Consider the following 26,313-nt stretch of genomic DNA (forward strand, 5'->3'; position numbering starts at 1 on the left):
AGGGTTGAGTACAGGAAATGGGGCAGGGAGTCAGTGCATGGTGGGGTTTTTTTCCCCTAAAAACACAATTTAATAATTATTTAGCTTAGAGTGTTGCCTTGGAGCTCTACACCACTGCACTCAGTTGTTCACATCCCTGCTTCCAGGAAGGTTCCAGTCAGCTGTGGGAAACTAAGGCAGTGGGAAGGGGAACACTTCACAAATCAGCAAGTGCTGGGCTGGAGGGAGATCACACAGGGCTGAAGGAGCTGGAGAGGGAGAGCTGAGCACCCACCTGAGGCAGGTGCTGCTCTTGACCTAACGTGACACAAAGCTGCAACTCCTCCTTGAGGTCAAATCTGGCTGCTCTCACCACCCACCCTTTAGAGAGGTGCCTGGAGCCTCCCGCAAATTCCTTCTACAAATTCCTTCTACAAATTCCTGCAGAAAAAAAAGGAGCTTGCTGGGAATATGACACACTGAGCAAGCTTAAGCTTTTTTGTCAACTTTGTTTGTTTTACCAGAGCAGTTTTTCTAGTCTTAATCCAATAGAAATAAACTTCCAGCCCACCTGAATGCAGCAGTTTGTATCTGCCACCATTGTGCTCAATTTAATCCCAAAATCACAGCGAGGCAAAGAACTCTCAGTAGAAAAAAAGCTGAGCTTTTTATTGGATTGGTTTTAGTCCTTAACAACACGATGCAGAGAGGGGCTCTTTGCTCCTGGGCTCTTCACCTCAGCTGCAGGGCTGAACAAATGGGAATTGCAAGCCCAGCCAGGAGAAAGGGATCCAACCCCTCATATCTGAGACAAAAAAGGGGGTTTTGCAGGGTAAAACAACATTTTGCAGTTGAAACTCTTTAGGTCTGTTCCTCACTCTGCCTTGAGAGTGCAAATAAATAAATAAATCTCCTTTCTGGCTCTCTGTCCAGCCTCTTTGTATCTGAACACAGAGGGGGATGGTGCTGCTGGGACAACCCCAAATCATTGCTGCACCAGCCCAGCAAAGCACCCAAAGCTCCCAAGATGGCAGAAATCACAGATTATTTCCATCTGGAGGACTGAATATTCAGTCATTTGCATCATTTCAGAGATGGGGGTTAAAAGCTGGGAGAATTTGGGCTTCCTGGCAAAGGACAAGTGTCAGCTCATCCTCCCAGTGCCACATCCAGTGTGTGCAGGGACTGTTTCAGACTTTTGCCCTAACCTGGAGCTGGCAGTGCATAATTTGCACTCCATGATCCTCTTCAGCAAAGCCTCTCAATAGTCTCTCTAATCACTGACAGACCTCAGTCCTGGAGCTCCAAAGCCCAAAATTCACTGGGAAACAACAGCAAACAGGAACAGCAGGAACATCTGGGAAGCCACCAGGGCTCTGCTGCATCAGCCCTGGCTCAGGGTGCCCTGTGCCCCTCCTGATGGGGTGGAAATGGAAGCAGGAGGAAGAGGAGGGAAACAGAGCCTGGTAGTGAAAGACAAGCAGATATTTAAGGGTTTATCTGAGTCCTGCTTCCCAAACTCCTGTTTGGCCATTTGGGATAATCCCAAAGCATTCTCCACCTCATCTTCTCTTAAACCACTTAACTCACACCTCCTTTCTTCTCCAAGCAGGTGGCCAAGCTACCATCTCTGAAGAGAAATAGCTCCAGTGGTGATGCAGAATTGATTTGCTTCATGACACTGGATTCTGCCTGGTCTTGGGATGTCCTCAGAGCTCCCTGAAAATCTTTTTGCTTGCAGCAAAATGATCCCTCTCTGTATTTTCACACAAGAGAAGCCCAGAGCAGCTCACACTGTTGTGTATCCATAATTTAGCAGCTTTGGAAGAGCAGGACAGGCATGCTGGAGTTACACTGCCTTCCCTCCAAACATGCCATGGAGCATCCAGCTCCAAAAAACTGCAGCAGTCCCCTCCAGCCTGGAATTCCATGTTCTGTGGGATGAAACCACCTGGTCCTGCAGCACAGACACCACCTGGGATCCTGCATGGCTCCTGTGTGGAGCCTCCTTAGACCTGCAGAGAACCTTCAGCAGCCCAGGGCAGCACTGCTCAGTCAATGCTTCTCACAGAAAATACAGCAAAATACAGCTGGTCACCAAACTGGCCACCAAACTGGTCACCAAACTGGTCACCACACTGGTCACCAAACTGGTCAGCAAGCTGGTCACCAAGCTGGTCACCACACTGGTCAGCAAACTGGGTCACCAAACTGGTCACCAAGCTGGTCACCACACTGGTCACCAAACTGGTCACCAAACTGGTCACCAAACTGGTCAGCAAGCTGGTCACCAAAGCAGGTCACCAAACTGGTCACCAAACTGGTCACCAAGCTGGGCTGTGGCTGCACACTCTGAGTCCCTCAGTACTCCCAGAACCTGACTGCTGAGAACTTTAAGTGCTCACAAAACCACTCAAGTCTTGGACAGGCTGGAGAAGCAGCTCCAAGTGCCTGTTCCATGACCTGAGCAGCTTTCCAGAGCCCTGCAGGGAGCTGTGGCAGCAGCAGGGACAGCAGAGCAGAGCCCAGTGACACAGCCATGGACAGCAGAGCTCAGGCAGTGCTCCCAGCTCTAACCCTGACACACATCCAGGATTCCCCTGGGCTCAAGGTCCTCATTCCTCTCCCAGAGCTTCCTGTGACAGCCAGGTTTGTGTGGGAGCTGATTTGCTGTGTCCCACATGGCTCAGCTCCTTTGGCCTGTGCCTTCCAGGTGACTGTCCCAGGGACTAAAAGGTGACTCAGAAAGCACAACAGAAACAAGTCCTAAAGTCCAGCCAAGCCAGCACTCCTCCCTCTCTTTGCCAGGATCCCAGCCTGCCTGCACCTACTGAGAACCAGAGCAGGGAGAAGCAGCTGAGCTCTGTCCCTAAGGCAGGGCAGCACCTCTGGCCCTGCTCTCACATCCCAGGTGTTTGGGCAGTTGGATGCTGAACTTCAGGACATCTCCACGACTTCTCCACACTCCATCCTCTCCCCATTTCCCTCCTGGTGACACAGCTGGTGCAGAGCAGGCTGCTCAGAGTGCAGGGACAGCCCTGCAGCCCTTCCCTGTCCTGCAGAAGCATTCAGCAGCAGATGCCAGCACACCAGCTCCTCAGTGCCAGGCGGACCCTGGAGCCACAAAAGCAGATCTCCTGTAGATGTTAGAGGTGTTCAGAAAGGTCTGTGGTTCCTTCTCCAGCTGGTCAGGCTGGTTCACTGCAGGCTCCCCATCAGGTCAGCAATGGAACAGATGCTGCACAGCACCTCTGGGTTTGATCCACCACCCAGCTGACACAGAGAAGCCTGGAAGCAGCTTCATTTAGCACTGGCTGGAGAAATTCCTTACAGGAAGCTCCCAGGCACGTTCAGTAAAGGATGAAAATGCAACACTCCATGCCTGTGGCTGCTTCTCTCCTCCACTGCTGGGCCACCAGGCTGGTTAAAGTGCTGGGACACCTTTGTCTGTGCCACTGCAGGCACATGGTGTGGCAGCTGCAGCCTCAGGCTCCTTGCTGGAGCTCTTCAGAACCAAGAAGTCCAGCAGAATGTCCAGGAGGCAGAACACCAGGTGCCTGGAATGGAAAAAACACAAAGCTTAGGCTGGTCAGGGCGTGGGAGGCAAAGCTCAGCACAAGGAAAGTGTGTTCCAATGCTCCAGGGGAGAGAGGAACAATATCAGGTCCCCAGAGAAATGTTTCCAGAGGTGGTTCAGCTTTTTTTCACCTCCCCCAAACCAGTGGGTGTTGAAGTTGCTGAGCAGCACAGAAAACACAAATGCATCTTCTGGAGCAAAACACGTGTTTAACAGGATCACAGGATCCCTGAAGACACAAAAGACCCCTGAGATCATCAATCCCCACCTTGTCAAGCAGCCCAGAGCACTGAGTGCCACATCCTGTTGTTCCCTGGACCCTCAGAAGATGGAGACTCCAACACCACCCTGGGCAGCCCTTTTAATGTTTAACAATCCTTTTAGTGAAGAAATACCTCCTGATGTCCAGTCTGACCCTCATGTCTCTGCTCTCCATCACCAAACCCTTGTTTTCCAGACTCACAGAACTGGGAATAGACAGAAACACCCCCTGCACAGACCTGCAGCTCCTCCAGAACCAAACTAAACCAGGATCTGTTTTACTTCCCTGACATCTAAATAAGCAGGCCAAACATAATTAACATGACTGGCTTAATAACCTGCAGCCAGACATGCAGATGCCCTCTGATATTGCAAGTCCTGGAATAATAAACTGGGTGTTTGGTGCCAAGCAGCACTGGCAAAACCCTGGGCACAGCTCTCAGAGCCCATCAGGGTAAAGACCACAGTCACAAACCTGTTTATCACAGCTCTCAGAGCCCACCAGGATGAAGACCACAGTCACAAACCTGTTTATCACAGCTCTCAGAGCCCACCAGGTAAAAACCACAATCACAAACCTGTTTATCACAGCTCTCAGAGCCCAGCAGGGTGAAGACCACAATCACAAACCTGTTTAGCACAGGCTCAGAGCCCACCAGGTAAAAACCACAATCACAAACCTGTTTCTCTCAGGCTCAGAGCCCACCAGTGTAAAGACAATCACAAAACTGTTTAGCACAGGCTCAGAGCCCACCAGGGTGAAGACCACAATCACAAACCTGTTGATCACAGGCTGGCTGAGTGACTCCAGCACCAGGTTCCAGCTCATCTGACACTTCCTGGTCCCAAGGATTTCCTGGATCACATCTGGAAGTGTTGGAGACAAAGCTTTAGGCAGTGAATATTTCCACAGGTCAGCCTTCTCCTGGTGGGTGCTGAATCAAAGCTCATGATGGTGCTCTGGGGCTGGGAGAGCAGGGAGTGCCAGGACAGCATTCCTGGCTGGAAGGGCACATACCAGCAGTGCTTTTTCATTCCCAAAGGACAGTGAGGGCCCTTTACACTAATGAAGGAGTTAAAAGTTCAGACTGCACTCACAGGGATTAGGCAGCAGCTGCTTTAATGCCAAAGGTCCCCGTGTCAAACTTCAAGAGAGGGAAATCCAGTGCAGCTGGGCTGGGGATTTCAGCCCAGTGCAAAAGCCACAGGCTTTGCATGGTGGCTTTGCTCACCATGGGACCCTCTGGCAGCAGGTGGGAGCAGAGCTGTCCTGAGCCCTGCTTTGTGAGGTGGCTCAGAACTGAGCACTGAATCATGGCCTGAACTCACATCCCTTCCCTCTGAGCTGGGCTGCCTCCCAAACCCTTACACAAACTATCCAGAACTGGAAAACTCTGGGTTTTGCTTGCAGGAAACCATCAAACCTCAAGGGTCATGAAGGTTTCCCAGTGCCTTGGCACGAGCAGCCTCCATCTCTGTATTTAACCACATTTCCAGAGATTCCAGTGCACTGGAGTGTTCCCCAGCTGCTCTCCTGCCCCAGGGCAGCTGACAAGTCTCTGGGACACACTTACTGGGCAAGATCCCCATCAGGCTCTGCAGGGCCTGCTCTGCTGTTGCCTTCTTCTGCTCCTCTGTCCTGGGGGGTTTAGGCACTGCTGGTAGAACTCCTCCAGGCCAGATGGATTCCTGCAGCAACTGGAGGTACTGGACCCAGCGCTGGGTGCAGGTCAGGGTGACCATCTGCACCTCCAGCCACCTGCAGGACAGGGAGAGGGACAAAGGTCAGGAAAAGTCCAGCTTGGGAGCCAGCTGGGATATTTCCACCCATCAAGAGGGTTAAATCAGCTTCTTTGGGTTTGTTAACGTGCAGTTTTTATGTCTGTACACTGAAGATTTCCACAAGTCTTAATTAGCTGAGTTTTCCGTGCACCAAAAGTGGGATATGTTCCCTGTGTTTCTGACAAGCAAAGGCCATAAAAAGCCCCATCACCCTGCTAATCACAGGGACCCAAGTGAATCACTGGTGACTAAAGGAAGCCCAGCTCAGGGATATGACTGGCCTGAAGCTCCTCAGTTATCTCCAAGCACAATCTGAGAGAGAGCTGGAGGAACTGGTGTTGAACTCCAAACAACCCCCAGGAAGGACTGGAAGGACACGAGCCCTGTTCTGGCAGCCTCTGCTCCTCTCATCACTCCCTCTGCTACCGAGACAGCCAAGGATGTCTTTGCTGGAGACCAAAACACACTCCAAGGATGACAAGGCATGAATATCCTGATGCTTCACCCCCCTCTCATCCTGCTGTCCAGTCCTGCTCCATCCACTGATGGCAAGCAATGAGATAACAGAATCCCCAAAGGTTTGATTTGGAGACCTTAAAGCTCATCTGATTCCACCGTGGGCAGGGACACATTCTACTAGACCAAGCCCCATCCAACCTGGCCTTGGACACTTCCACGGAAGGGGCAGCCACAGTTTCTCCAGATACCCTGTGCCAGGGTTTCCCCACTGTCACAGCCAAGAATTCTTTTGTTCCCATCCAAAATCCTACAGAACTGCTGATGGTCCCTCCTGCTGGGGCAGGACTGTGCCCTTTCTGTGTAACCACCTGCAAATCCCCAAATTCCAGCTCCCCAGAAGGGCTCAGAGGGGTTTGCAGCTGCACTGGATGATGTGTCCCCAACACTCAAGGGCTGGCCAGATGTGAAATCACGTCCTAGTCACAGCACAAGCCACAGCCATCAGTCACAACTTGCACGGCCTAAAATCTTTGCCCTCAGCATGAGGAGTGGTGTGACCGTGTTCACAGGGGTCTGAGGATGAGGGAAGAGACGAGGATCTGACTCCATGTTTCGCAAGGCTTGATTTATCATTTTATGATATATATTATATTAAAACTATACTAAAAGAATGGAAGAAAGGATTTAATCAGAAGGCTAGCTAAGAATAGAAAAAGAAAGAATGATAACAAAGGTTTGTGGCTTGGACTCTCTGAGCCAGCTGACTGTGATTGGCCATTAATTAGAAAAAACCAACATGAGACCAATCACAGATGCACCTGTTGCATTCCACAGCAGCAGATAACCATTGTTTACATTTTGTACCTGAGGCTTCTCAGCTTCTCAGGAGGAAAAAATCCCAAGGAAAGGATTTTCCATAAAAGATGTCTACAACAGAGAGGCTGTGGACAAACCCCACAGGAAGGTTCAGCAGGGCTCAGGGTGCTGCACTGCTGGTGCTGTGGCCTCACTGGCTCTGGAGCAAAGCTGGGAGTGTCAGCACAGCACTGGGGTAGGGAAAGGTTTGTGATTCTGCCAGTTCTTCAAGATTCCCAGAGGACAGGAGGCAGCCAGCAGGGCCAGGAGAGCCGTTCCTCTTGGCAGCTGCTGTTCGTGCTTGCAATTCCGTCACCACTACGCCCCGGCAGCTCCCAGCACAGCCAAGAGCCCTGCCAAGGCAAACTTTATTTAACCTGCACTCTGCCAGACTGTCTGCATTCTTCCTGGGAGAGGCACTCGGGCCAAGGGTGTCCTTCCCCACACAGCTGGGCACGGGGGTACAGCAACACCCAAAGGAAGCAGGTTGGCATCATGCGGGACAGGGCTGAGGAGTGAGCAGGGAATGAGGTGTAAACAGTGATTCTTGAGGGATGCTGTCCTGGTTTAGGGCAAATTTGGGAGAAAACCTCTAAAGGGGTCCCTCCAGAAAGCAAACCCTCATGGCTCCTCTGCCCAACTGGTTTGGGAAGGATTCCTCAGAGAGAAGTGGAAAGAACCTGTTTATTTAACAGACACAGCACCCCCAGCACACAAAATGAACAATACCAGATTACATCACTCTGTCACTGCTCTGAAAAAGATGACAAATTCAGAAAGTCTCTCCTGTGGGTGCTCACTCTGTTATCAATCCCTCCACCACTGGGAATGGCTGCTGCAGCCACAAGGTGCAAACTCTTGGTGTTCCCCAAGTCCCAGTCCAGAGCAGGTTCAAATGGTTCCAAGAAAGGGAAAGAAAAACAGTCCAGGGAAAATTCAGACTGCCTAGCTAAACTAACTAATGAGCAGAAGCAAGAGCAAAGCAGGAGCAAGAGCAAAAAGCAAAAACTGCACTATGTACTCTCTGTGTCCTGCTGACCACTGAGGGAGTGAGCAGGCTGATAACAAAACAAAATAAAGCTTTGCCCTTCAGAGCCAGCCTTGAAGGCACAAGACAGAATAACATCCAGCATAAACAGAACAGGGGATACAAGCATCATAACATCACCCTAGGACAGATGCACACCTAGGAAATGCCAGCTGGAAAGCAAAGGACTTTAAAAAACCTGAAAAGGATCTCAGTGCAGTGGTAAGGCCTGGAATGTCTCAGAGCAAGGGACAAGGGTGATGGTCCCAGTGCTCCCAGGAAATGGGAAGCACATCCTCCATGCTCAGCATTGCCATGGACACAGAGTATGGATGCTGCTGCAAGATAAAGCCAGAGGTACCGACCTCCCACTGGCTTAGAGGACAAAATGTCACATCCCGGTCCTGCCAGGGAAAAGCCATGTTGGAAATACAATTAAAAGAGTTTTAATCTCCAGCCATCAGCAGATTTTAACACTCTGGATCATGGTAAACCCTCTGGCTATTCCCAAGCAAATTAAAGTGTTAAACTGTGACTTCTCTAGGGGCAAGAGTTTTCATTAACACAGATTTTCATTAACAGGGTTTTTCATTAACATGGTTTCTTACACAACCCGCTCTCCTAGCTGAGAAAACATCTGACAAGCAACAGAAGTTCAGAGACTTGGGGACAGAGCTGCAGAGTCAACCCTGCACCAAGGGGGATCAGACTGAACATTGACTCCAAACTCATTACAGCAACAGCCTCTTTCCAGCCTTTAAAAGGTTGCAGAAAGCAAAGAGCAAGCTTTTTTTTTCCTTAGAGTTCCTAAAATAGCAAAAAAACCCAGGCAAATAGTGAACAGAGAGAAAGTTGAACCTACAGAGAACAGCACATGTTTCCAGACAGCTCAAGAGCAAGCTGAGAACTGACAAATGCTGGAAGGCCCCACACAACCAACCTCCTGTATGTCCCTAAGAACACCAGAATTAGGCAACAAGGCCTCCAAATAACACCTCTAAATGTGATCTCACCATCTAAATGTGATCTGCACATACTGTGAGCAGATGAGTGCGTGCAGGTCTGGATTCCCAGAGTTGTGGAACACCAGGGATGGATTCTCCTCCTTGGGAAGCAGAGGGCAGCATCTGGGAATGGCTCCATGCGTCTTGCACAGCTCCACACAAGCTCCTATTAGAGGCCAACTTGCCCCATGGTGCTCAGAGAGCTGGGGAAAGAACACCCAAACCCACAAAGTTTACAAGGAAAAGTCAAGAAATAGGAGAAGAAAGAAGGAGAAACCAAAGGCAGGTGCAAATGGAACACAGACCGAAGCACCTCTGCTCTGGGCTCCCTTCTGCCAGTGGAGCCATTCCAAAGCACTGGGAGGAGGAGAATGGGGATTTTGAAGGAGTTTTGAATGAGTTAGAGATGGGATTTCTGAATTTTTTTGATGATGTGGTTTCTTTTCTTATCTTCTACATAGGCATGAAGGGTGAGTTCGGCTCACATCTTCACTGTGTGGTTCAGAAGGTCACAAGACCTTTAGTTACAAGACCTTTTAAGGATTTATTGATTAATAAAACACTGGTAACAAGGATACTTATGTTTTTGACTCAATCTTTAAATATTCCATCTTATAGACTCATGATACAGTGTGAGCTTTCTTAGCTAATCATGTTATGACACACAAACCTACAGTACAGCATTCTAAACTCCTTGTTTACCTTTGTAACTGCTTTTATTTTTATATTTTAAACTCTAAAACTCTAAACTTTCTTCTACTTAATTTAATGTGGCTTTGTTTTAAACTATAAATCCACATCACTTAAGTTTGGAAGCCTTTTCCAAGGTCTCAAATCAAATCTTGTGTTTAATTCTAAGCTTTGGCTTACAGGCCCAAAGTTTTGAGAGTTCTTTACATTTCAGATTCTAACAGAGGAGAACTGTCAAGACTGGTCCATGTGGCTCTAAATCCACTCTGGGAGAACAGCTGAGGCTTCAACAGAAAATCTCAGCACACAGTGAGCTGTCATGAAGAGTTTCCAACATCAGCACCCATTTTGGGGAATCGCATCCCATTCCAACACACACAGAGCTGCACCAGCATTTAAATTGTGAGGAGTGAATTAATTCACAGAACATCTTGAACTGGAAGGGACCCACAAGGAAAGTCAAGTCCAACTGCTGGCCCTGCACAGGACATCCCAAAAATGTCCCCTCAACTCCCACACCTGTAGTTGCATCTCAGGGAGAGTCACACCAACTTTATTGAAGATTCCTACCTGAGTAAACCCCAGAAAATGGCAAATTGACCTTTCCATCAGGCAGACTTGCTGCACCAGGACTGGGATTAACCCCTCAGGAACTCCAGATATCTGCTGGTTCAAAGCTGACCTTCACCAGCAGGTCACAGATGATTTTTTGTGCTATTAAAGGCCTAAGCATTTGAGATTCATGTGCCACATTGAAAGCACTCACACACTGCTCTCAGGTAGAAATAAATCCACCAGAAAGAAACATAAATAGACTTCTCTTATTTTTTTTTTATTTTTGGATGGCTGATGAGTTACTATTTTCATTCTGCTATTTCATGAAGAAATAGCCTTAATAAGAAAGAAAAAAATAAACCCATCACAGAACCATCTCCTTACACTTCAGAAATAGATAAAGTGACCTGCTGGGCTCAGAATGCTTTGATAGTGCCCAATGCAAAGAGCCAGACTGCAAAGGCTACTGAGGCCTGGAAGATAATCTGCAGGGGCATAACTTGCCCATGCTGTAAGGCACCTCTGTTTGAAATAGCTGCTGCTGGAGGAATGAAATGGCTGCTAAAAAAGAGCCAAATTAATGCCATGGTTCAAGCTGGAACTCCAAGGTCAGCTGAAGAGGTTCATCAGGATAAGAAGGGCCTGGGAGTGAAAAATAAGGGCTGGGGAGTACAAACCTTTGCATTCTTTGGGCTCCTAGGAGGGAGGAAAGACAGGCTGAGAGTCAGGAACAGGTAACTGGGCTTGGTTTTACCTGGCTGGAGCCTCTCACTTAATTGGACCATCCAGAGAGCTCAGCTCAGCAAGGACAGGCTGGATTTGCTTAGTCTGGACATCAAAGATGTACTAAGAATGAACAAAGAGATGTAATAGTCTGCAGATTTACACCCACCTGCTCTTTTTGTCCATCAAGGTGAGGATTAAAACTGAGATCACCTCAGCTAAGGAACAGTGAAGTTAAATATGCTGACTGTAATTGAAACCTGAAATAATAGCAATTGTGATTTAAACCCAGGGGTTTTAAGGATTTAGATAAACACAAACTGAAGGCCAGGCTAGAAGATGACAAAGAGGAGAACAAAGCTCTGTTTTAGCTGCATAAATACAAACAGCTCTACAAATATACATGAACTAGCATGTCCAGCTCACCCCTGAGTGCTGCCCACCCCAGAACATGGCTCCCCTGCCCAGTGTGGAGATCCAGAAGCTCAGAAAGCCCTCTGGGACCAACGTAGTGAAAAGGACTGAAGAAAAAAAATCAACATCTGGAAAACACGAGGCATTCAAGCATGACTCTGAAATTAAGAAAGTCTGGTGCTTAAATCACCAGACCATCCCTGCCTTACCAGCTCTTGTTCCCCAGATTCCTCCTCAGATAATGCACAAGATTATCCTGAACTCAAGGGTTCAAGAGGAGGAACACTGCAGTGCTTTGACCGCAAAACCTTTCTGAGGAAACCTTGTAAAAATGAAGCAGCAGCTGCAGTGGGCACAGCAAGAACTGAAAAACACAAATAGATATTTCTTGCCCTGAGGCTCAGCTTTCAGCACCTGCTACCTGAGCCTAAATCCACCTTCTCCACACAGCAGAAACATGTGCAGCACACTCAGCTCAGCACCTTCAAAGCAACCTCACACTTGTCCAGGCCATGGGTAAACCCTGTGCTGAGGAAAGAAAAGGAAAAAAACCTGCATAAATGAAAGGACATGAAGCATCCTGAGGCCTTTTAAACTCCTGTACAAATTCTCCTTCTTGAAATGTTCCTCTGCTGGTGCCCTGTGAAGGTTTAGAGTTGTAAGCAACCCATCCTGGACCTGGCTGGTTTCCTACCTTTCCTACCTGCTTGACCCAGGGACATGTGGGTGTGCAGGACATCTTACTGTGGGGCAGAGAGGAAGGAAAAGAAATAATTCTGTTCTGCAGGCAATCATTCACCCCTGCAGGGAGGAAAGCACCCCTTGGAGCTGGGATTTCTGTGCCATTTCATGTGTTGCTCCCTCCAAACACACCTGCTGCATGAAGAAATCATGGAAACTCACAGGGCTGCAGTGGTTTCACCCTGCAGGGAATGAACCATTGCTTTTCCCAGCCTGGATCTTCCTCTGATGCCCTGGGGCTCAGGGAAGGGGAGGAAAGGTATGTGATTAAAATAATCATCCCCAAACCCCCTTGATTTTTCACAAAGCATCCTGGCTTTTGATAACATCTTCTTCAAGTATTTATTGAGCCAATTAAGCTCTCAGTGGTGCCCCAGGGAGAGGCCAGGCTGTCTCAGCCAGACCCTGCTTGGAACAATTGCTTCATTAGCCCACTTCAGAATCAAAATACATAAACCCACTATTAACCCTTCTAAAACCAGGGAAAACCAACAGGGAGACATGACTTCCACTCAATCCTTTTCTTCTTTGTTCTATTTGAAATAGGAAGTTGTTGAGCTTTTTTAAATGCAGGAAAAAAAAGCTGGCATGTTATAACTATTGAAACAGAATCAGTTAGAATAATGTTGCAATTATTATCAAAGCATGGAGTGCTGGCTTCATTCTAGTGGCTGTTTTTGGAAGAATGCTGCTTCTAGAAGAGGGGAAAAAAATTTTGTTTGGGACAGAGATTCAAAGCCAGATCCAAAATTTCCAGGTGCTTGGAGACAACTGAATCGAGGCCCATTTCCAAGCTGATTTTATTTACTTTGCATATACACACCAAGACACAGAGTCCTGAAATCACTTTTACTGACATACCACAGGCTGCAGTTCCTGCTGCTCCTCACGGCTTCAACACAAACAGCCAAACCCAGAAATGAGGAGCAAGATGCCCTGAGGTTGGTTCCCCTAACTCACAATTTTGGTGCTGCTTTTAGGCTTTAGGGACAAGGAGACTTTGCTGCCACATAGCTGGGCCTGCCAGCACAGCCCCTCTGTGTGCAGCTGCAAAGATCCTCATCAAACATGCCCAAATCCACTCCCCAGGTAACAAACCAGGAGAATGAGTGGATTCAGATGCTCCAGCTGCACTGATATTGCATTCCTGCCAGCAAAACTCAGGCACTGCCTGAGGCTGGAGTGGTACCTGCCAGCCAGGGACCCAAAGGGAAGCAGGAGCACAGTCTCAGCTGTCACACATGGCCCCTCCATGGCCCCAGGGCTGGCAGAACTCCCTGCCCATGGGCACTGTGCTCCCAGGGGCGCTTGGCTGCTCCAGGTTTACTCAGGGACACTGAAGAGGGGCAGGCATCACTCTCTGCTGGTGGCACTTTCCAGTCAAGAGGATCAAGGTGGCTGCCAAGGGTCTTTGTGCCAGTTCTGTTGGCACAGAGATCAAAGAAAACCAAAGAGAAAATCAGAACAAAGCACCAGGCAGGAGCTCTCTGAAGCTCCAGACCTCCTTGAGTCACAAGTGCCTGTGACACTCAGCCTGACACCAGCAGAGCCCAACACCAAGGTGACAGCATGAACTTGCAAGAGCCAGTTCTCAAAGGCATGATAGCCACCTGCAGCCAGTCTCAGAGCATCCCTGCCTCTCCACCTACAGCTCACACAGACTGGAATGTCACCTCCTCTAATATTCCCGTTTGGCCAAGGGATGAGGGGACATGGAGGAGCACAGGAATGACCCAAAGCACACAGCAAGCCAAGCAGTGCTGAGCTCGTGGGTAAGGCAGGGATGATTTGCATTTATTTTAACTCCTGCTCAGTGGAACATGACACCAGCAAAGCTGCCTGAGTAGTTCCACATGCTCCTTTCAGGGACAGGCACTTCCGAGCCTGGCACAGACTCTGTGCCCAGCCCTGCTCAGGTTCCAGGGCACAGACAGCTGGGGTGTGCTGAGACACCTTCCCCCCACTCAGTGCTTTGTGGCCATGGCTTGCTGTTTTGCTGCATGAAAAGGAGCCATGAAAAGCTAACAGACCAGGATCTGCCCCTCAAATCCTCCCAGGTCCATCCTTGGGGTGCTGGCACTCCCCTTTGGACAGCAGAGGTGGTGGCTGTCACCCTGGCCCCAGCTCTGCAGGGCACTGACAGACCCCAGACCTGAGGCCACTGTGGGGACAACTGAGGGCAGGGTGTGGGGTCCCAGCAGGGTGTGGGGTCCCAGCAGCCTCAGCACTGTGCCCAGCTCTGCAGGGCACTGACAGACCCCACACCTGAGGCCATTGTGGGGACAACTGAGGGCAGGGTGTGGGGTCCCAGCAGGGTGTGGGATCACGGCATTCATGCTGCGTATTTTTAAGACCTCATTGACTCACAAGGCTCTAAAAAGCACCCAGATTCTCCAAATGCTTCCACCAGAGCTCAGAACAGCCCCACCTCCTCCCCTGTGCCAGCAGGTTGCTGCTGCAGCTCCCAGGGGAAGGAAGAGGAGCTGATCCCTGCAGGGCAGGAGGGAAGCGGAGCCGGACAGAGGCGGGAGGGGACAGAGGGTCTGGGGTTTGTTTACAGGCACGGCCCCAGCACGCTGAGAGGCTGCTGGAAGCAATCCTCGGCCCCAGGGTCATTCCCACTCCCAGCCCCTCCATCCTCCTCTCCTTGCAGCTCCAAAAAAGGCTCACTCCCTGTTACATAATGGGATGGGCTCAGTGCAGACCCGGCTCGCACACGCGGCCGCCCTTTCCTCAACAATCCCTTTTTCGGTCATGGAGCCTTCCTGTCCCACTGCCACCGGCCTTGACAGGCAGGGAGACTGATGGGCCTGGCTGCAGCCAGCCCTGCTGGGGAGAAGGGGAAGGAGCAGAGTGCTGGGATGGTCCTTGCACAGAACAGGGAAAGGAGCAGGTCAGGATGCTCCTTGCACAGAAAACGGAATGGAGCAGTGCTGGGATGGTCCTTGCACAGAACAGGGAAGGAACAGTGCTGGGATGGAGCAGAGTGCTGGGATGCTCCTTACACAGAACAGGGAAGGAGCAGCCGGGATGCCCCTTGCACAGAACATGGAATGGAGCAATGCTGGGATGTTCCTTGCACAGAACAGGAAGGGAGCAGTGGGCTGGGATGGAGCAGAGTGCTGGGATGGTCCTTGCACAGAAAGGAGAAAGGAGCAGTGCTGGGATGATCCTTGCACAGAACAGGGAAGGGAGCAGTGCTGGGATGATCCTTGCACAGAACAGGGAATGAAGCAGTGCTGGGATGTTCTTTGCACAGAACATGGAATGGAGCAGTGTGCTGGGATGCCCCTTGCACAGAAAGGAGAAAGGAGCAGTGCTGGGATGTTCCTTGCACAGAACAGGGAATGGAGCAGTGCTGGGATGCTCCTTGCACAGAACAGGGAAGGAGCAGTGCTGGGATGGTCCTTGCACAGAACAGGGAATGGAGCAGTGCTGGGATGGTCCTTGCACAGAACAGGGAAGGAGCAGTGCTGGGATGGTCCTTGCACAGAACATGGAATGGAGCAGTGCTGGGATGGTCCTTGCACAGAACATGGAATGGAGCAATGCTGGGATGGTCCTTGCACAGAACAAGGAATGAAGCAGGTCAGGAGGCCCCACCATCAGTAACAGTGTGCTCACAGCAATCATCTGTGAGCACACTGAATCAATCATCTGAATCATCTTGAGCACTGCCAGCCCAAGGCAGAAAGTTCTCCAAGAAGAGGGAGCTGGCTCTTGCGAGAAGCTGGATCCCGTTCTTGGTGAAAGTTTTGTTGGTTTGTGGTCATTTCTGTCACTCTGCACCTAGTGTCTCATGCCAGAGCAGAATTCTCATCTGGCAACTGCAAGAGGGCAGCAGGAGCAGCACCTACCCTCTAAATACAAGCTGGCAGAGGAGTGTCCAGCAGCAGCCCCTCAAAACACTGCCAGGACACCTCCTTCACATCCCCTACCACCTCACCCAGCCACTGGCAGGAACAGGAAGGTCTGATCTCCTGAAGGGGTGGTTCCCCTCATACTTTGTTACCAGCAATGGTTGAAGACACAACCCAAATCCATCTGCTGTCCTGTGTTTATCTGTTCTCAGAGGCAGGAGCATCAATTCCTTGAAGAGCAGATGCTCCCAGAAGAGTTTCTGGTACTTTCTCCACCTGTAAAGGGTTCCCAGACACAGGGCCAGCCAGAATGGCAGTGCCAGGTCTGGCTGAGCAGTGATCAAGTTGTAAATATTTAAATGGAAGAGAAATAGAACCTAATTCACACTGTGTCCCTGGACAGGCAGGTCTGAGCTGGAGACCTTCTGGTCTGCTCAGGACAGCAGTGACCACCTGGGCCAGGAATGAGTCCAAGTCTCAGGGCCAGGGTGAATGGCAAACTGCAGGAAGGCTCCCCATTCCCAGATCTCCATTGTGGAGGTAAATACAGGCAGCAGAATTGGGAGGAAAATGTTCCCTGCAGCAATCCAGGTGCAACACCATCCTCCTGGTGACAGGTCAGTCCCCACTGTGCAGCTCTTTCCCCTGGGACTCCTGCCTGTCCCACAAGAGCAGAGCCAGCCTCACCATGTGGATTTCAGCACGGACACAGGGTTTGCTCAAGAGGCTGCAGTTGCACCCTGAACTGATGGGGACACCAAGAAGTCTCAGGGCTTCTCCATATCACCCCCAGCCAGAGCTCTGCCTGCAGCACATGTGGGTTCACTCTGACCTGTGCAAGTGGAGCAGCTACAAACACATTGCTCCTCACTCCTTCCTCCTCACCCTAATCCACCACACAACCCAGGGAGCTCCTCCACCCTCCAGCTCCAGGATGTGCTGTGTGTATCCCAACTTCTCTAGTGGAAAATGCCAATGCCACGTGTGGGTGCTGCAGGCCCCCTGGGTGACCAGGACACAGCTTATTAGGAGGTGATGATGTGCCTGTAGAAGCTCTCATACCGCTGTGCTTACACACACAGATTGGGTTGCAGCTTGCTCCCAAGAGGCCAGAGCCCATTCTGGAGAAGTGGGAGCAGCCCCCACCTCCTGCCACTGAAGGAACAGGCCAGGACTGAAGGACAGCAGTCCCTGACCTCAAAGCACTTTGGCAATCTCTGCTGAGGGCAGCTCAGGTTACCAGCTCTGTTATAATGAGCTGCCCTGCACATTCTGATGCTGGCTCTGGATGCCTGCAGAAGAAAGGGCACAGCAGTGGGAAAAGCACTGCTCTAAGACTCTCCCAAGCCCTTCAGGGAAGGCTTTCCTTGTGCTGTAAAAAAACCACATCCTCAGCTAGTGATAGTCACCAACCTACACCAAAAAACAGGAATTTTCTGTTTGTGTGTCTTGGCCTGGAGCCTTACCACCCAGAGGCCCTGGCCCCAGGAAAGCTTGGCAAGTGCACCCCAGCTGGAAAGGAAGCCTGTCCCTGCTCCATGTGTGGGTCCCTGCCCCAGGCACAGGCAGAGCAGAGGGGTGCAGCAGTGAGAGCAGAGACCACACTCTGAGCTGTCACTGACAAGTTGCTGTTCCCTGGGCCTGTTTATTCCACTTCTGCAGAAGGAACAAGCTGAAGCCCTGGGCAGCACAGAGCAGGAGGCCAATCCTCCCCAGAGAGCCCCAGAGCTGGGCACTGCTGCTCTTGCATGAGCCAAGACTTGCACTCCCAGGGCTGGATCTTCCCTTTCCCTGATTTCAAGGGACAGGAGGCTGCCCATTAGAGCTGCTCATGAAGAAAACAGCTCCTGGTGCAGATCTCTAAGGTATTAACTCCACATTCACGGAGCACCTGCTTTACAGAACTCTGGTGGTTGTTGCACACACAGCATTTATCTGCACTCAGGCACGAGCTCCATTCCAGCTGTGACTCCAAAGGGAATGCCTCTCACAGAGCAGCCAGGCTGCTCACTTTGGCCTTACCTTTGAACAAGGGTCCCAAAGAGCACATTGAAAACCTTCTGGATGTTCTCTGTGCACAGCCAGCCCCAGTGATCCACCAGCACCAGACGAAGCACGTCCAGGGCCAGGTCAGCCAAAGCTGTCTCGGAGTCTGCCGGGAGGAAGAGGAGGGGCAGATGAAGAAACCACCTCAGGGCAAATCTGGTGAAAAGCATCATCCCAAACTCATTCATTTCTCCCCAGCCTGGCCCTTTGTCCACTCACAGTGACCTGCTGCAGCCCAGCCAGCCTGGGACCTGCCCTCCCCACTCTGGTTTCCACCTCATCCAGGCAGCCCCAGTCTCCCACCAAGGGCTGCACCAAAGGCTCAGTTCCTTCTCAGTTAAACAGTGGGATTATCAAATCCCAGTCCATGTGCCCCAAACAGGTGACAGAGCAGGTGGTGGCTGTAGCCAGGATGAGGTGCACTGCTGAGGACTCTCATCCTGGTCTTGCCCATGCCTTTCCCTGCTCCCAGCAGTTTTCCAGGCACCAGGCTCTGTTGGTGGCTGTGCGCTGCCATCGTGTGGCAGATCCCAGGCTTGGCAGGAAGGGGAATGAAACACATCTGGATAAACCAGATTTACCAGTTAAAACACAAACCCACACACCTACCCGAATATCTCTGCTGTCACAGACCTGGGACACCAAACCTCCCTCTGATCCTCAGGGGGATGTCAGAGCCTTCAGCAAAAACAGTTTCTACTCACTAAGGAATTACTTTCATGCTGTTTGTCCCTGAGGTGTTGTGCTGAACAAGCTCATTGATGTGCCACAAAACTGCCCCAGACTGCCACTCCCAGGCCACCACCCCAACCTGAGACTGCTGCCTCGGCTCTGCTGTCCAGGTGAGATCCTGTGCAGCAGCTTTTCCTAATCTGGCTCCCCTCAGCCTCATCTTCCAAGCTGTCTGTCTACAGAGACAATTTACACTCACAATTTACTACTGGAAATAAAGGGAAGAGGGATTCTGGACCCCACACCTCTCCTCCTCTGCTCTTCCTCTTCCTAAAAGCTGGACTAACTAATTCCAGGATTTCACTTGGAAAATACAGGGCACTTGGCACCTCTTGCTCTGGGCCATGCATAAGTTACTGCCCACTTGCTTTGCCCCCTGAGACTTCCCAGTGCAGTCTGGAGCAGGCTGGAGCTTGCCCAGAACCTCACACAGGGAGCATCCTCACAAGCTGTTTATTCCCACAGCATCCAAATCCTCTTCCTCAGAGAGCTGCTGGCCAACCACTTCCCAGAAGTCACTCCATGAGCAGATATGGACATGGCTTTGCCTTTTTATCCAGACATTTGTTTTCCTCACCCTGCCAGCCCAGCCTGAAGCATCCCAGATCTGTGAGCATTTGAGATCACTGACATTCCATTTCCCTCAGAGTTCAGCTAACTTGGCCTGCTCTGTGCACAACCCTGGCCTCCAAAACTCCAGTCCTGCTTCCCCAGAACCACAGACATGTGTTCCAAGATGACAGGCAAAGCTGGTAGCACAGGCTGGGTTTCAGAACACCAGGCCTATCCTATCACAAACACGTGCTTTCAGTCAGAGCTTGCCAAACTTGAACCACTGGAGAGAAGATTTTTGGGAAGTTCCAGTTGATACAGCTCAGCTATTCCAAGAAAAAAGATTGGGGAACATATTTTTGCATGTGTTTAGGATAATCTTGTAACTGTTCTGGGGCAGCCCTGTGCTTCAGAGGAGGGTTCTAGAAGCAGAAAAGGGAACATCATTCCTTGAACTGAGATTATATTTGTGCCACTCCCATCAAATCTATCTGAACTTAATCTCAGAGGTCCTTTTATAGTATAGACATATCAAGGCTATCTGGAAACTACCAAGAAACTGTGATTTGGCCCATTTTTAGTTTGTAAGAGCTTGATTTTAGAACATTGCCAGTTTAAGCAGCATGTCCTTAAGAAACCTCTTTGTGCAGTGACTGCTGAGCACACCAAGGTGAAGATCTGCAGTGACACAACTGAGCCAAAACCCAATTTGCTCCCACCAGCAACGATGCCCAGAGCAATCACCAAACAGCACTGGAAAACCTAATTTGCTTTCCCTTCAATCAAGATGCAACAGGTAGGAAAGCAGGTCCTGAAAACCTTTCAAGCTGAACCTGCAGATGTTGGAGCTGCTGTGGTACCAAGGGGGAGAAATTCAAGCACTGAGAGAGGCTGAGCTCACCAGAGTCACTGTCTGGATGTCCTCCTTGCTCTGCTGTGCTCAGCCCATCCATTTCTTCCTGCACAGAGATTTCCTTGGCTTCTCTGCCTCCCTGGCCTTCAGGAGCCTTGCTGGGGACTGCTTCCAGCAGCTTCTCCTGCTTCTGGATGAAGGATTCCATAGCAGCCAGAGACAGAGTGCCAGAGACCTACAAAAGTGTGTTAGTGCCACAGAGCCTGGGCTCTGCTGTGCCCAGACAGCCTCCCACCTCCTGGTTTGCACCCAGGTGTAGCCAACAGCACAGCCAGGGCTGCTTATTGTCCTTCTACCAAGAGCTGGCATGTGGCAACAAGGCTGCAGCAGCCACAGCCCTGGTGCATGGTGATTATTCCCAAACAGGCAGTGGTTGGGGTTGTGAAAGGATTACAAGAGGATCTGAACTTACAGCATTGCCCTCCCTGATGGAGTAGACGATCCTGTCATGAGCTTCACTCACACTCAGCACTGGAGTGATTTTACTGGATGAGAACCTCAGCCTGGACCTGGAAAGCAGAGCCATGGCACAGTCAGTTTTCCCTGCAAGTTGTGAGTCATGAGTTTTCCAGCCTCAGCCAAGCCCCATGACCTGTTCCTGCTGTCCACATGCAAGCTAAGAAATCTGATTAGACCTGAAGTGGTTCAGAAAAAGCATCTGCCTCCAAGATAACTGGCAGTGAAGCCAACAACAAAAGCTGTAAAGCACTTTTCCTCACATACACCTGAGCTAAGCCAAGGTTTTCCAGCATTCCACAAGGAGCTGTTACACAGAAGCTGACAGGGAGATGTAGGCAGATGTCAGCAAGGTGTGAGCACTGTAGCACACACAGGGAAGTGTTCAGAAAAGCCTCTGAGATGAAATACACTCAGCAGGATTGTGAAATCTAATTATAAACATTGACAAAAAGAAAGATATGAAAGGACATTGGGATTTTGGGACAAATTGTAAAATAGCCTGTTTATCATTAAGGAATGTCCTTTTCAGCCAAAATGGTTCCAAACTTGTACTTTTTGAGTTTGTCTTTCTGTCCAAAGCAGCTTTTTCCAGCAAAATATCACTTTTTGGAAAGAAAAAGCCATATTTGTACAGAAACCTTCCCTTCCTTGGTGAGGGAAGAACCACTGATGAGACAGTCATAATGAGAGTGGGCACTGTCAGCAGCACCAATGTTTGGTGAGGAACATATATGAAACAATCTTAAGTATTACTCATAAATAGCTATTTAAATGTTTTCTGGGCAGAGCCACTGTTGGAACACATGGGAGAGGCAGGAGGGGACTTTCAGGTAGATAATTTACAGCTGTATTTTGCAATCACTCCCTGCATATATTTAAGGTTAAAAAGCAATTCCTCAGGACCATTAGAGTCTCTGCTGGCAAATGGCAGCAGCTCAGAGCTCTTTTAGGAAGAAACCTACCTTGTGTGGAAACCTGAGCATTGCTGGGAAACCCTTTAGATAAACTGCAGCTCAAATAGCTGTGTTCAGCAAGGGAAGGAGAAAGTAATTCAGCTTCAGAAAAGAATTTGCTACCCAACACAGAATTTACTACCCAACACATAAAGCCCCAAGTCAGTTCTTCCCCACCATGGGCTCAGTTTGTGCATGAATCCCTTGTCCTGCAAAGCTGAGGGAGCCCTTACTTGCTTTTCTTCCCGTCTGTCTGGGATTTCCCATCCACTTCTGACTCACTCAGATCCTCCGTGGGGCTCTGGGGCTCTGACCTGGGGAACGCCGTCTTCAAGGTGTCCACGATGGCATTGACAACAATCTGCAAAGCCAGCCTTTAATTAGTGCCTTTAATTACTGCATTGATCCTTGGTGCTTACACTCATCAGGACTTTTGAGACTTGCACTGGACTTTCTATTAAATAGAAAGAACCTATTAAATAGGTTCTTTAACACAAACTCTGACCCTTTATGGGTTTCTGGGCAAGCTGAGCCCAGCTCCAAAGAAAGGGTTTTGGCTCCTAGGAAACACTGAAGCCTAGGGAGCATCTCTGGGAGCAGCTGGAAAGGGCTCAGGTAAGCAGCTCCCCATTTTTCCCACTTTGTCTATCCTGGAGACAAGGATATTATTACTGCCTTTAATTACTGCATTGATCCTTGTTACTTACATACATCAGGAGTTTTAAGACTTGCACTGGGTTTTCCATTAAATAGGTTCTTTTAACACAAACTCTGACCCTTTATGGGTTTCTGGGCAAGCTGAGCCCAGCTCCAAAGAAAGGGTTTTGGCTCCTAGGAAACACTGAAGCCTAGGGAGCATCTCTGGGAGCAGCTGGAAAGGACTCAGGTAAGCAGCTCCCCACTTAGGAAGCATCTCTGGGGGCAACTGGAAAGGGCTCAGGTAAGCAGCTCCCCATTTTTCCCACCTTATCTATCCTGGAGACAAGGATATTATAACTGCCTTTAATTACTGCATTGACCTCTGTTACTTACATACATCAGGATTTTTGAGATTTGCACTGGATTTTCTATTAAATAGGTTCCTTAACACAAACTCCGACATTTTATGGGTTTCTGGGCAAGCTCAGCTCAACTCCAAAGAAAGGGTTTTGCCTTCCAGGAGTCACTGAAGGCTAGGGAGCATCCCTGGGGGCAACTGGAAAGGGCTCAGGTAAGCAGCTCCCCATTTTTCCCACCTTGTCTATCCTGGAGACAACGAAGGGCTTCTTGACAAAGGCGATCCTGGCGTCGGTGTTGAGGGCCAGGAATTCCTGCACCTCCTCACTGTTTGCAATCTCAGGGACTGCACACAATTGCTGCAAGGACAGATGGAGATTCAGATCATTTCAAAGTCAAGTTCCCAGCCTGATTGTGTAATGTGGAAGTGACATGTTGTGCTCCACTGTCTGCACAAAGCTGTCCTGAGCTCTGCTTGTAGCTCACAGGAGCACACAAACATCCTACCTTCAGGAAAGATTCCAGCAGACTTTTCCTGGCTTCCACTTTATCGCTGTCCATGTTTCCAAATGGCAGATCAGGGAACAGTTTCTTTGGTCCTTTGATGTCTACAAAGGAAACAAACCCACAGACAAACTTGAGAAAACTGCAAAGCCACAGTAACCTTGAATGAAAAGACTTTTAGATCTTAAAACTGAAAAATTTTTAAGACTAAAAATTAAAATTTTAAAATCTAAATACAGATTTTAGTCTTTATTAAAACCTTAATGCTCTAATGATTAAGGCTATCCTCACACACTGCCTGGCATCAGCCCAAGGTAATGCACAGACACCAGGGTTTATATGCACTGTTATGGTGCAAAATTGCAAAACCAACTGTCGTGGAATGCGCAGAGGAATGGTTTGAAATTTCAGAAGAGATAAATCATTCCTCCAGCCAGCTCTGCACAGAGCACTGGAGGATGTGGGCAGGGAACACAGCCCAGCATCTAGAGCTGCATGAGCAGGGCAGGAAGCCCTGGGAGCAGAGGAACAAGGTGAGAGGGAGAAGGATTTTCTCGGAGGGCCGCTGCAGGCACTGACTTTTCAGGAACTTGCGGAGCTCCGGCTTCTCCTCCAGCCGCGTCTGCAGGTTGAGGAACTCGCGGTAGCGGCGGTTCACGGTGTGATAAGCCACCTGCTGCAGGCTGCCCGCCGCCTCGCCCTCCAGGGCTGTCTCATACTGAGGAGGAAGGCAAAGGCATCATCCTCACACATCCCACAACAGCCCTGCTCCCCCCTCAGGCCCCACCCAGCAATTCCTCAGTCAACCCTTCCCTGAGGAGGAAGGAACCAATCATGATGGAACAAAAGCAGGAAAAGAAAAGATTCAACCAGCCCCACAGGAATCCCAAACAGCCACAGTGCTCGGTATTTTCCCACTACCAGACTGTCCTGGTTTGAAAAGGAAGTGAGTTTTTTGGGAGTTTGTGGTCAAACCAGTCAGTGCTGAAATTTGAATACTGGCACCTGGCGTGGCCACTGAGGACACAGATACACCTCTGAGAACACAGGGGGTTAAAAGTCACATTTTTCTGGTCACATCTCACAGCAGAAACTAGGGAGAATATATTTTCATGGGGGCACTGGCACTGACAAAATGTATTGTGGAGACCCACACACAGCAAGTGCTCACTGCAAACAGCAGCCCAGGCAGTGGCAGGGATGTGGGAAGAGGTGAGAAGCCCTTACCTTGACGGTGTAGAGGGTGTAGGGGTGGAAGCCAGTCCCGCTGTGCTCCCGGGCAGTGATGGTCCCGGTGATCCGCAGGTTCTGGATGACCACCGGGCCCTCGGGGCTGCTCAGGGGCTCGAAGCTGAAGGTGCTCATGGAAGCTGTTGGGGAGGATGACAGCAGGGGCAGGCTCTGCCCAGGCTCTGGGGGAAACGGTGCTGGGCCCTCTCCTGCCCCCAGATCTCTCCCCAGGCTGGAGGGTCTTTGTGAGGAGAACCTCCTTGGGACAGCTGGGCTTTCCTCCTCCTTCTCAGCCGCTGGCTCGATCTGGATGTCAGGGCAGGAGCTCAAAGCAGAGGTGAGAAGCAGGCCAGCATCTGAGCTGGGGCCAGGGGCGTGGTCCAGGTCCCCTGTGCCATCCTCCGAGGCAGGTGCTCCCTCTGGCACAGAAGGGTCCTGGAGGGGCTCATCAAGGAGCTCTCCAGCAGGGGAAGGAGCCAGCAGCTCCACATCCTGCCCCATGTCAGGTGCGGGGGATTCCAGCTCCAAACCCTCACAGGGGAAGAGGGATCCCAGGGCTTGGGGGCGCAAGAAGGGTTCCTCTGCATGGCATGACCTGCTCGCCTCCTGTCCCTCCTCTCCAGCAGCTCCTGCCTCTCTCCTGAGCCCCTCGGCAGCCCTCGGGGACGGGGAGAGCCCGGCGGGAGCTGCGTCCATCTGTCCCGGGAAAGGCAAGGAATCTGGCACTGGGGGTGCAGGGTGCGGCTTCCCACCCCGGGGCTTCTTGGAAAACGCCCCAATGAGCAGCAGGTTGATCCAGTCGGGATCGGACATCTTCCTGATGGCCGGCAGCAGCACGTTGCAGGCCACCAGCTCCACCACCACGAAACGTCCCGTCCGTGTCTCCAGGTGCGGCCAGGGCACCAGTGCCCGCAGCAGCGCGTCCACGGCGGCGCGGGCACAGCCCACCTCGGCCGCGGGGCTCAGCAGCGCGGGGTGCGGCCCTGCCAGCCGGCTGTACTCCTTCCACAGCGTCCGGCCGCCCTTGGGGTCGGCCCTCAGGGCATCCCGAGCCCGCAGGAAGCTCTGCAGGTGCTGCCCGCAGAGCAGGAGCAGGCGGCGGGCCAGCGCTCGCCGGTCCACCCGCTTCATCCGCCGCCGCAGCTCCGCGGCCAGCCCCAGCATGGCCCTCTCCACCTCGGCCTCGAAGGCCGGCTCTCTGCTCACCGTGCGGTACCACGAGGCCACGAAGTCCCGCACCACCTTGCGGACGGTGCTGGCGATCTCCTTCTCCAGGCGGGCCTCGTCCGCAGGGCTGCCGGCCGGGGCCCGCAGGGAGCTGACGAAGCGCTCCAGGCGCAGGCGGCGGCCGCGGGGAAGCAGGGCCGGGGGGCCCAGCCAGCCGCCCAGCACGGCCAGCGCCCCGCACAGCAGCCCCAGCGCCCGCAGGTCCAGCAGCAGCTGCAGCGCCAGCAGCCAGCCCAGGGCCACCAGCAGGGCCAGCAGCGGCCGGCGGGACCCCGAGGGACCGCGGGCAGGCATGGCGGGGCGGGCAGCGGCTGTCACAGCCGGAACGGTGGGGAGGGGTGCACGGCTCGAACCTCACCGGGCTCGGCAGGGCCCGGCCTGGGCTGCTCGACCGGGGTCGGAGGTTCAACCACCCCGAAACCTCAGCGGGCACTGGCGCTCAGAGCGCAGCGGGTCCGGAGCCCTCTCTGGGCTGGGTCAGAAGGCCCAGACCGGGATCCTCAGCGGACAGCGGGGCTCCCATCGCCCAGCACACCGCGACCCCTGAGTGGGTTCCGCGGCGCTGCCTCCCGGGCCCCCCACACCGGGCTCCGCATCAAGCACTGAGACCGAGCACAGCCCCCCAGGCCGAGCCCTCGCCGAGCACTGGGGCTGGGCACAGCCGAGCCCTTACCGGGCACTGGGGAGAGGCACGGATTCCGCCAAGCCTAGTCCCTCTGGGGCTGACAGAACCCAGCAAACTGGGACCCGTGATCGGCTATCCACAGCGGCGCG

General features: G+C 51.4%; 1 protein-coding gene across 1 annotated transcript; it reads right to left on the reverse strand.

The window, feature by feature from the left end:
• Window positions 1-621: 621 nt before the first annotated feature.
• SNX19 (sorting nexin 19) lies at window positions 622-25,906 on the reverse strand. Its single transcript, XM_058041265.1, has 11 exons — window positions 24,310-25,906; window positions 23,662-23,800; window positions 23,086-23,186; window positions 22,818-22,937; window positions 21,816-21,943; window positions 20,583-20,679; window positions 20,159-20,345; window positions 17,950-18,079; window positions 5,392-5,576; window positions 4,597-4,684; window positions 622-3,536 (listed from the first exon to the last, which is right to left on the reverse strand). Exons 1-11 carry the CDS (start codon window positions 25,831-25,833, stop codon window positions 3,404-3,406), a joined length of 2,832 nt encoding a protein of 943 aa, XP_057897248.1. The 5' UTR covers window positions 25,834-25,906; the 3' UTR covers window positions 622-3,403.
• Between the last annotated feature and the right edge of the window lie 407 nt (window positions 25,907-26,313).

The sequence above is a fragment of the Melospiza georgiana genome, chromosome 27 (assembly GCF_028018845.1).
Source record: "Melospiza georgiana isolate bMelGeo1 chromosome 27, bMelGeo1.pri, whole genome shotgun sequence".
NCBI classification, from domain to species: Eukaryota; Metazoa; Chordata; class Aves; order Passeriformes; family Passerellidae; genus Melospiza; species Melospiza georgiana.

Excerpts from the sequence above, each read along its gene's own strand:
- SNX19 (XM_058041265.1), bottom strand. The coding sequence starts at position 25,833 with ATGCCTGCCCGCGGTCCCTCGGGGTCCCGCCGGCCGCTGCTGGCCCTG. Across the intron at positions 23,801-24,309 it reads ACACCCTCTACACCGTCAAG|TATGAGACAGCCCTGGAGGG; the intron begins GTAAGGGCTTCT and ends CTTCCTCCTCAG. Across the intron at positions 20,346-20,582 it reads CCATCAGGGAGGGCAATGCT|GTCTCTGGCACTCTGTCTCT; the intron begins GTAAGTTCAGAT and ends ACACTTTTGTAG.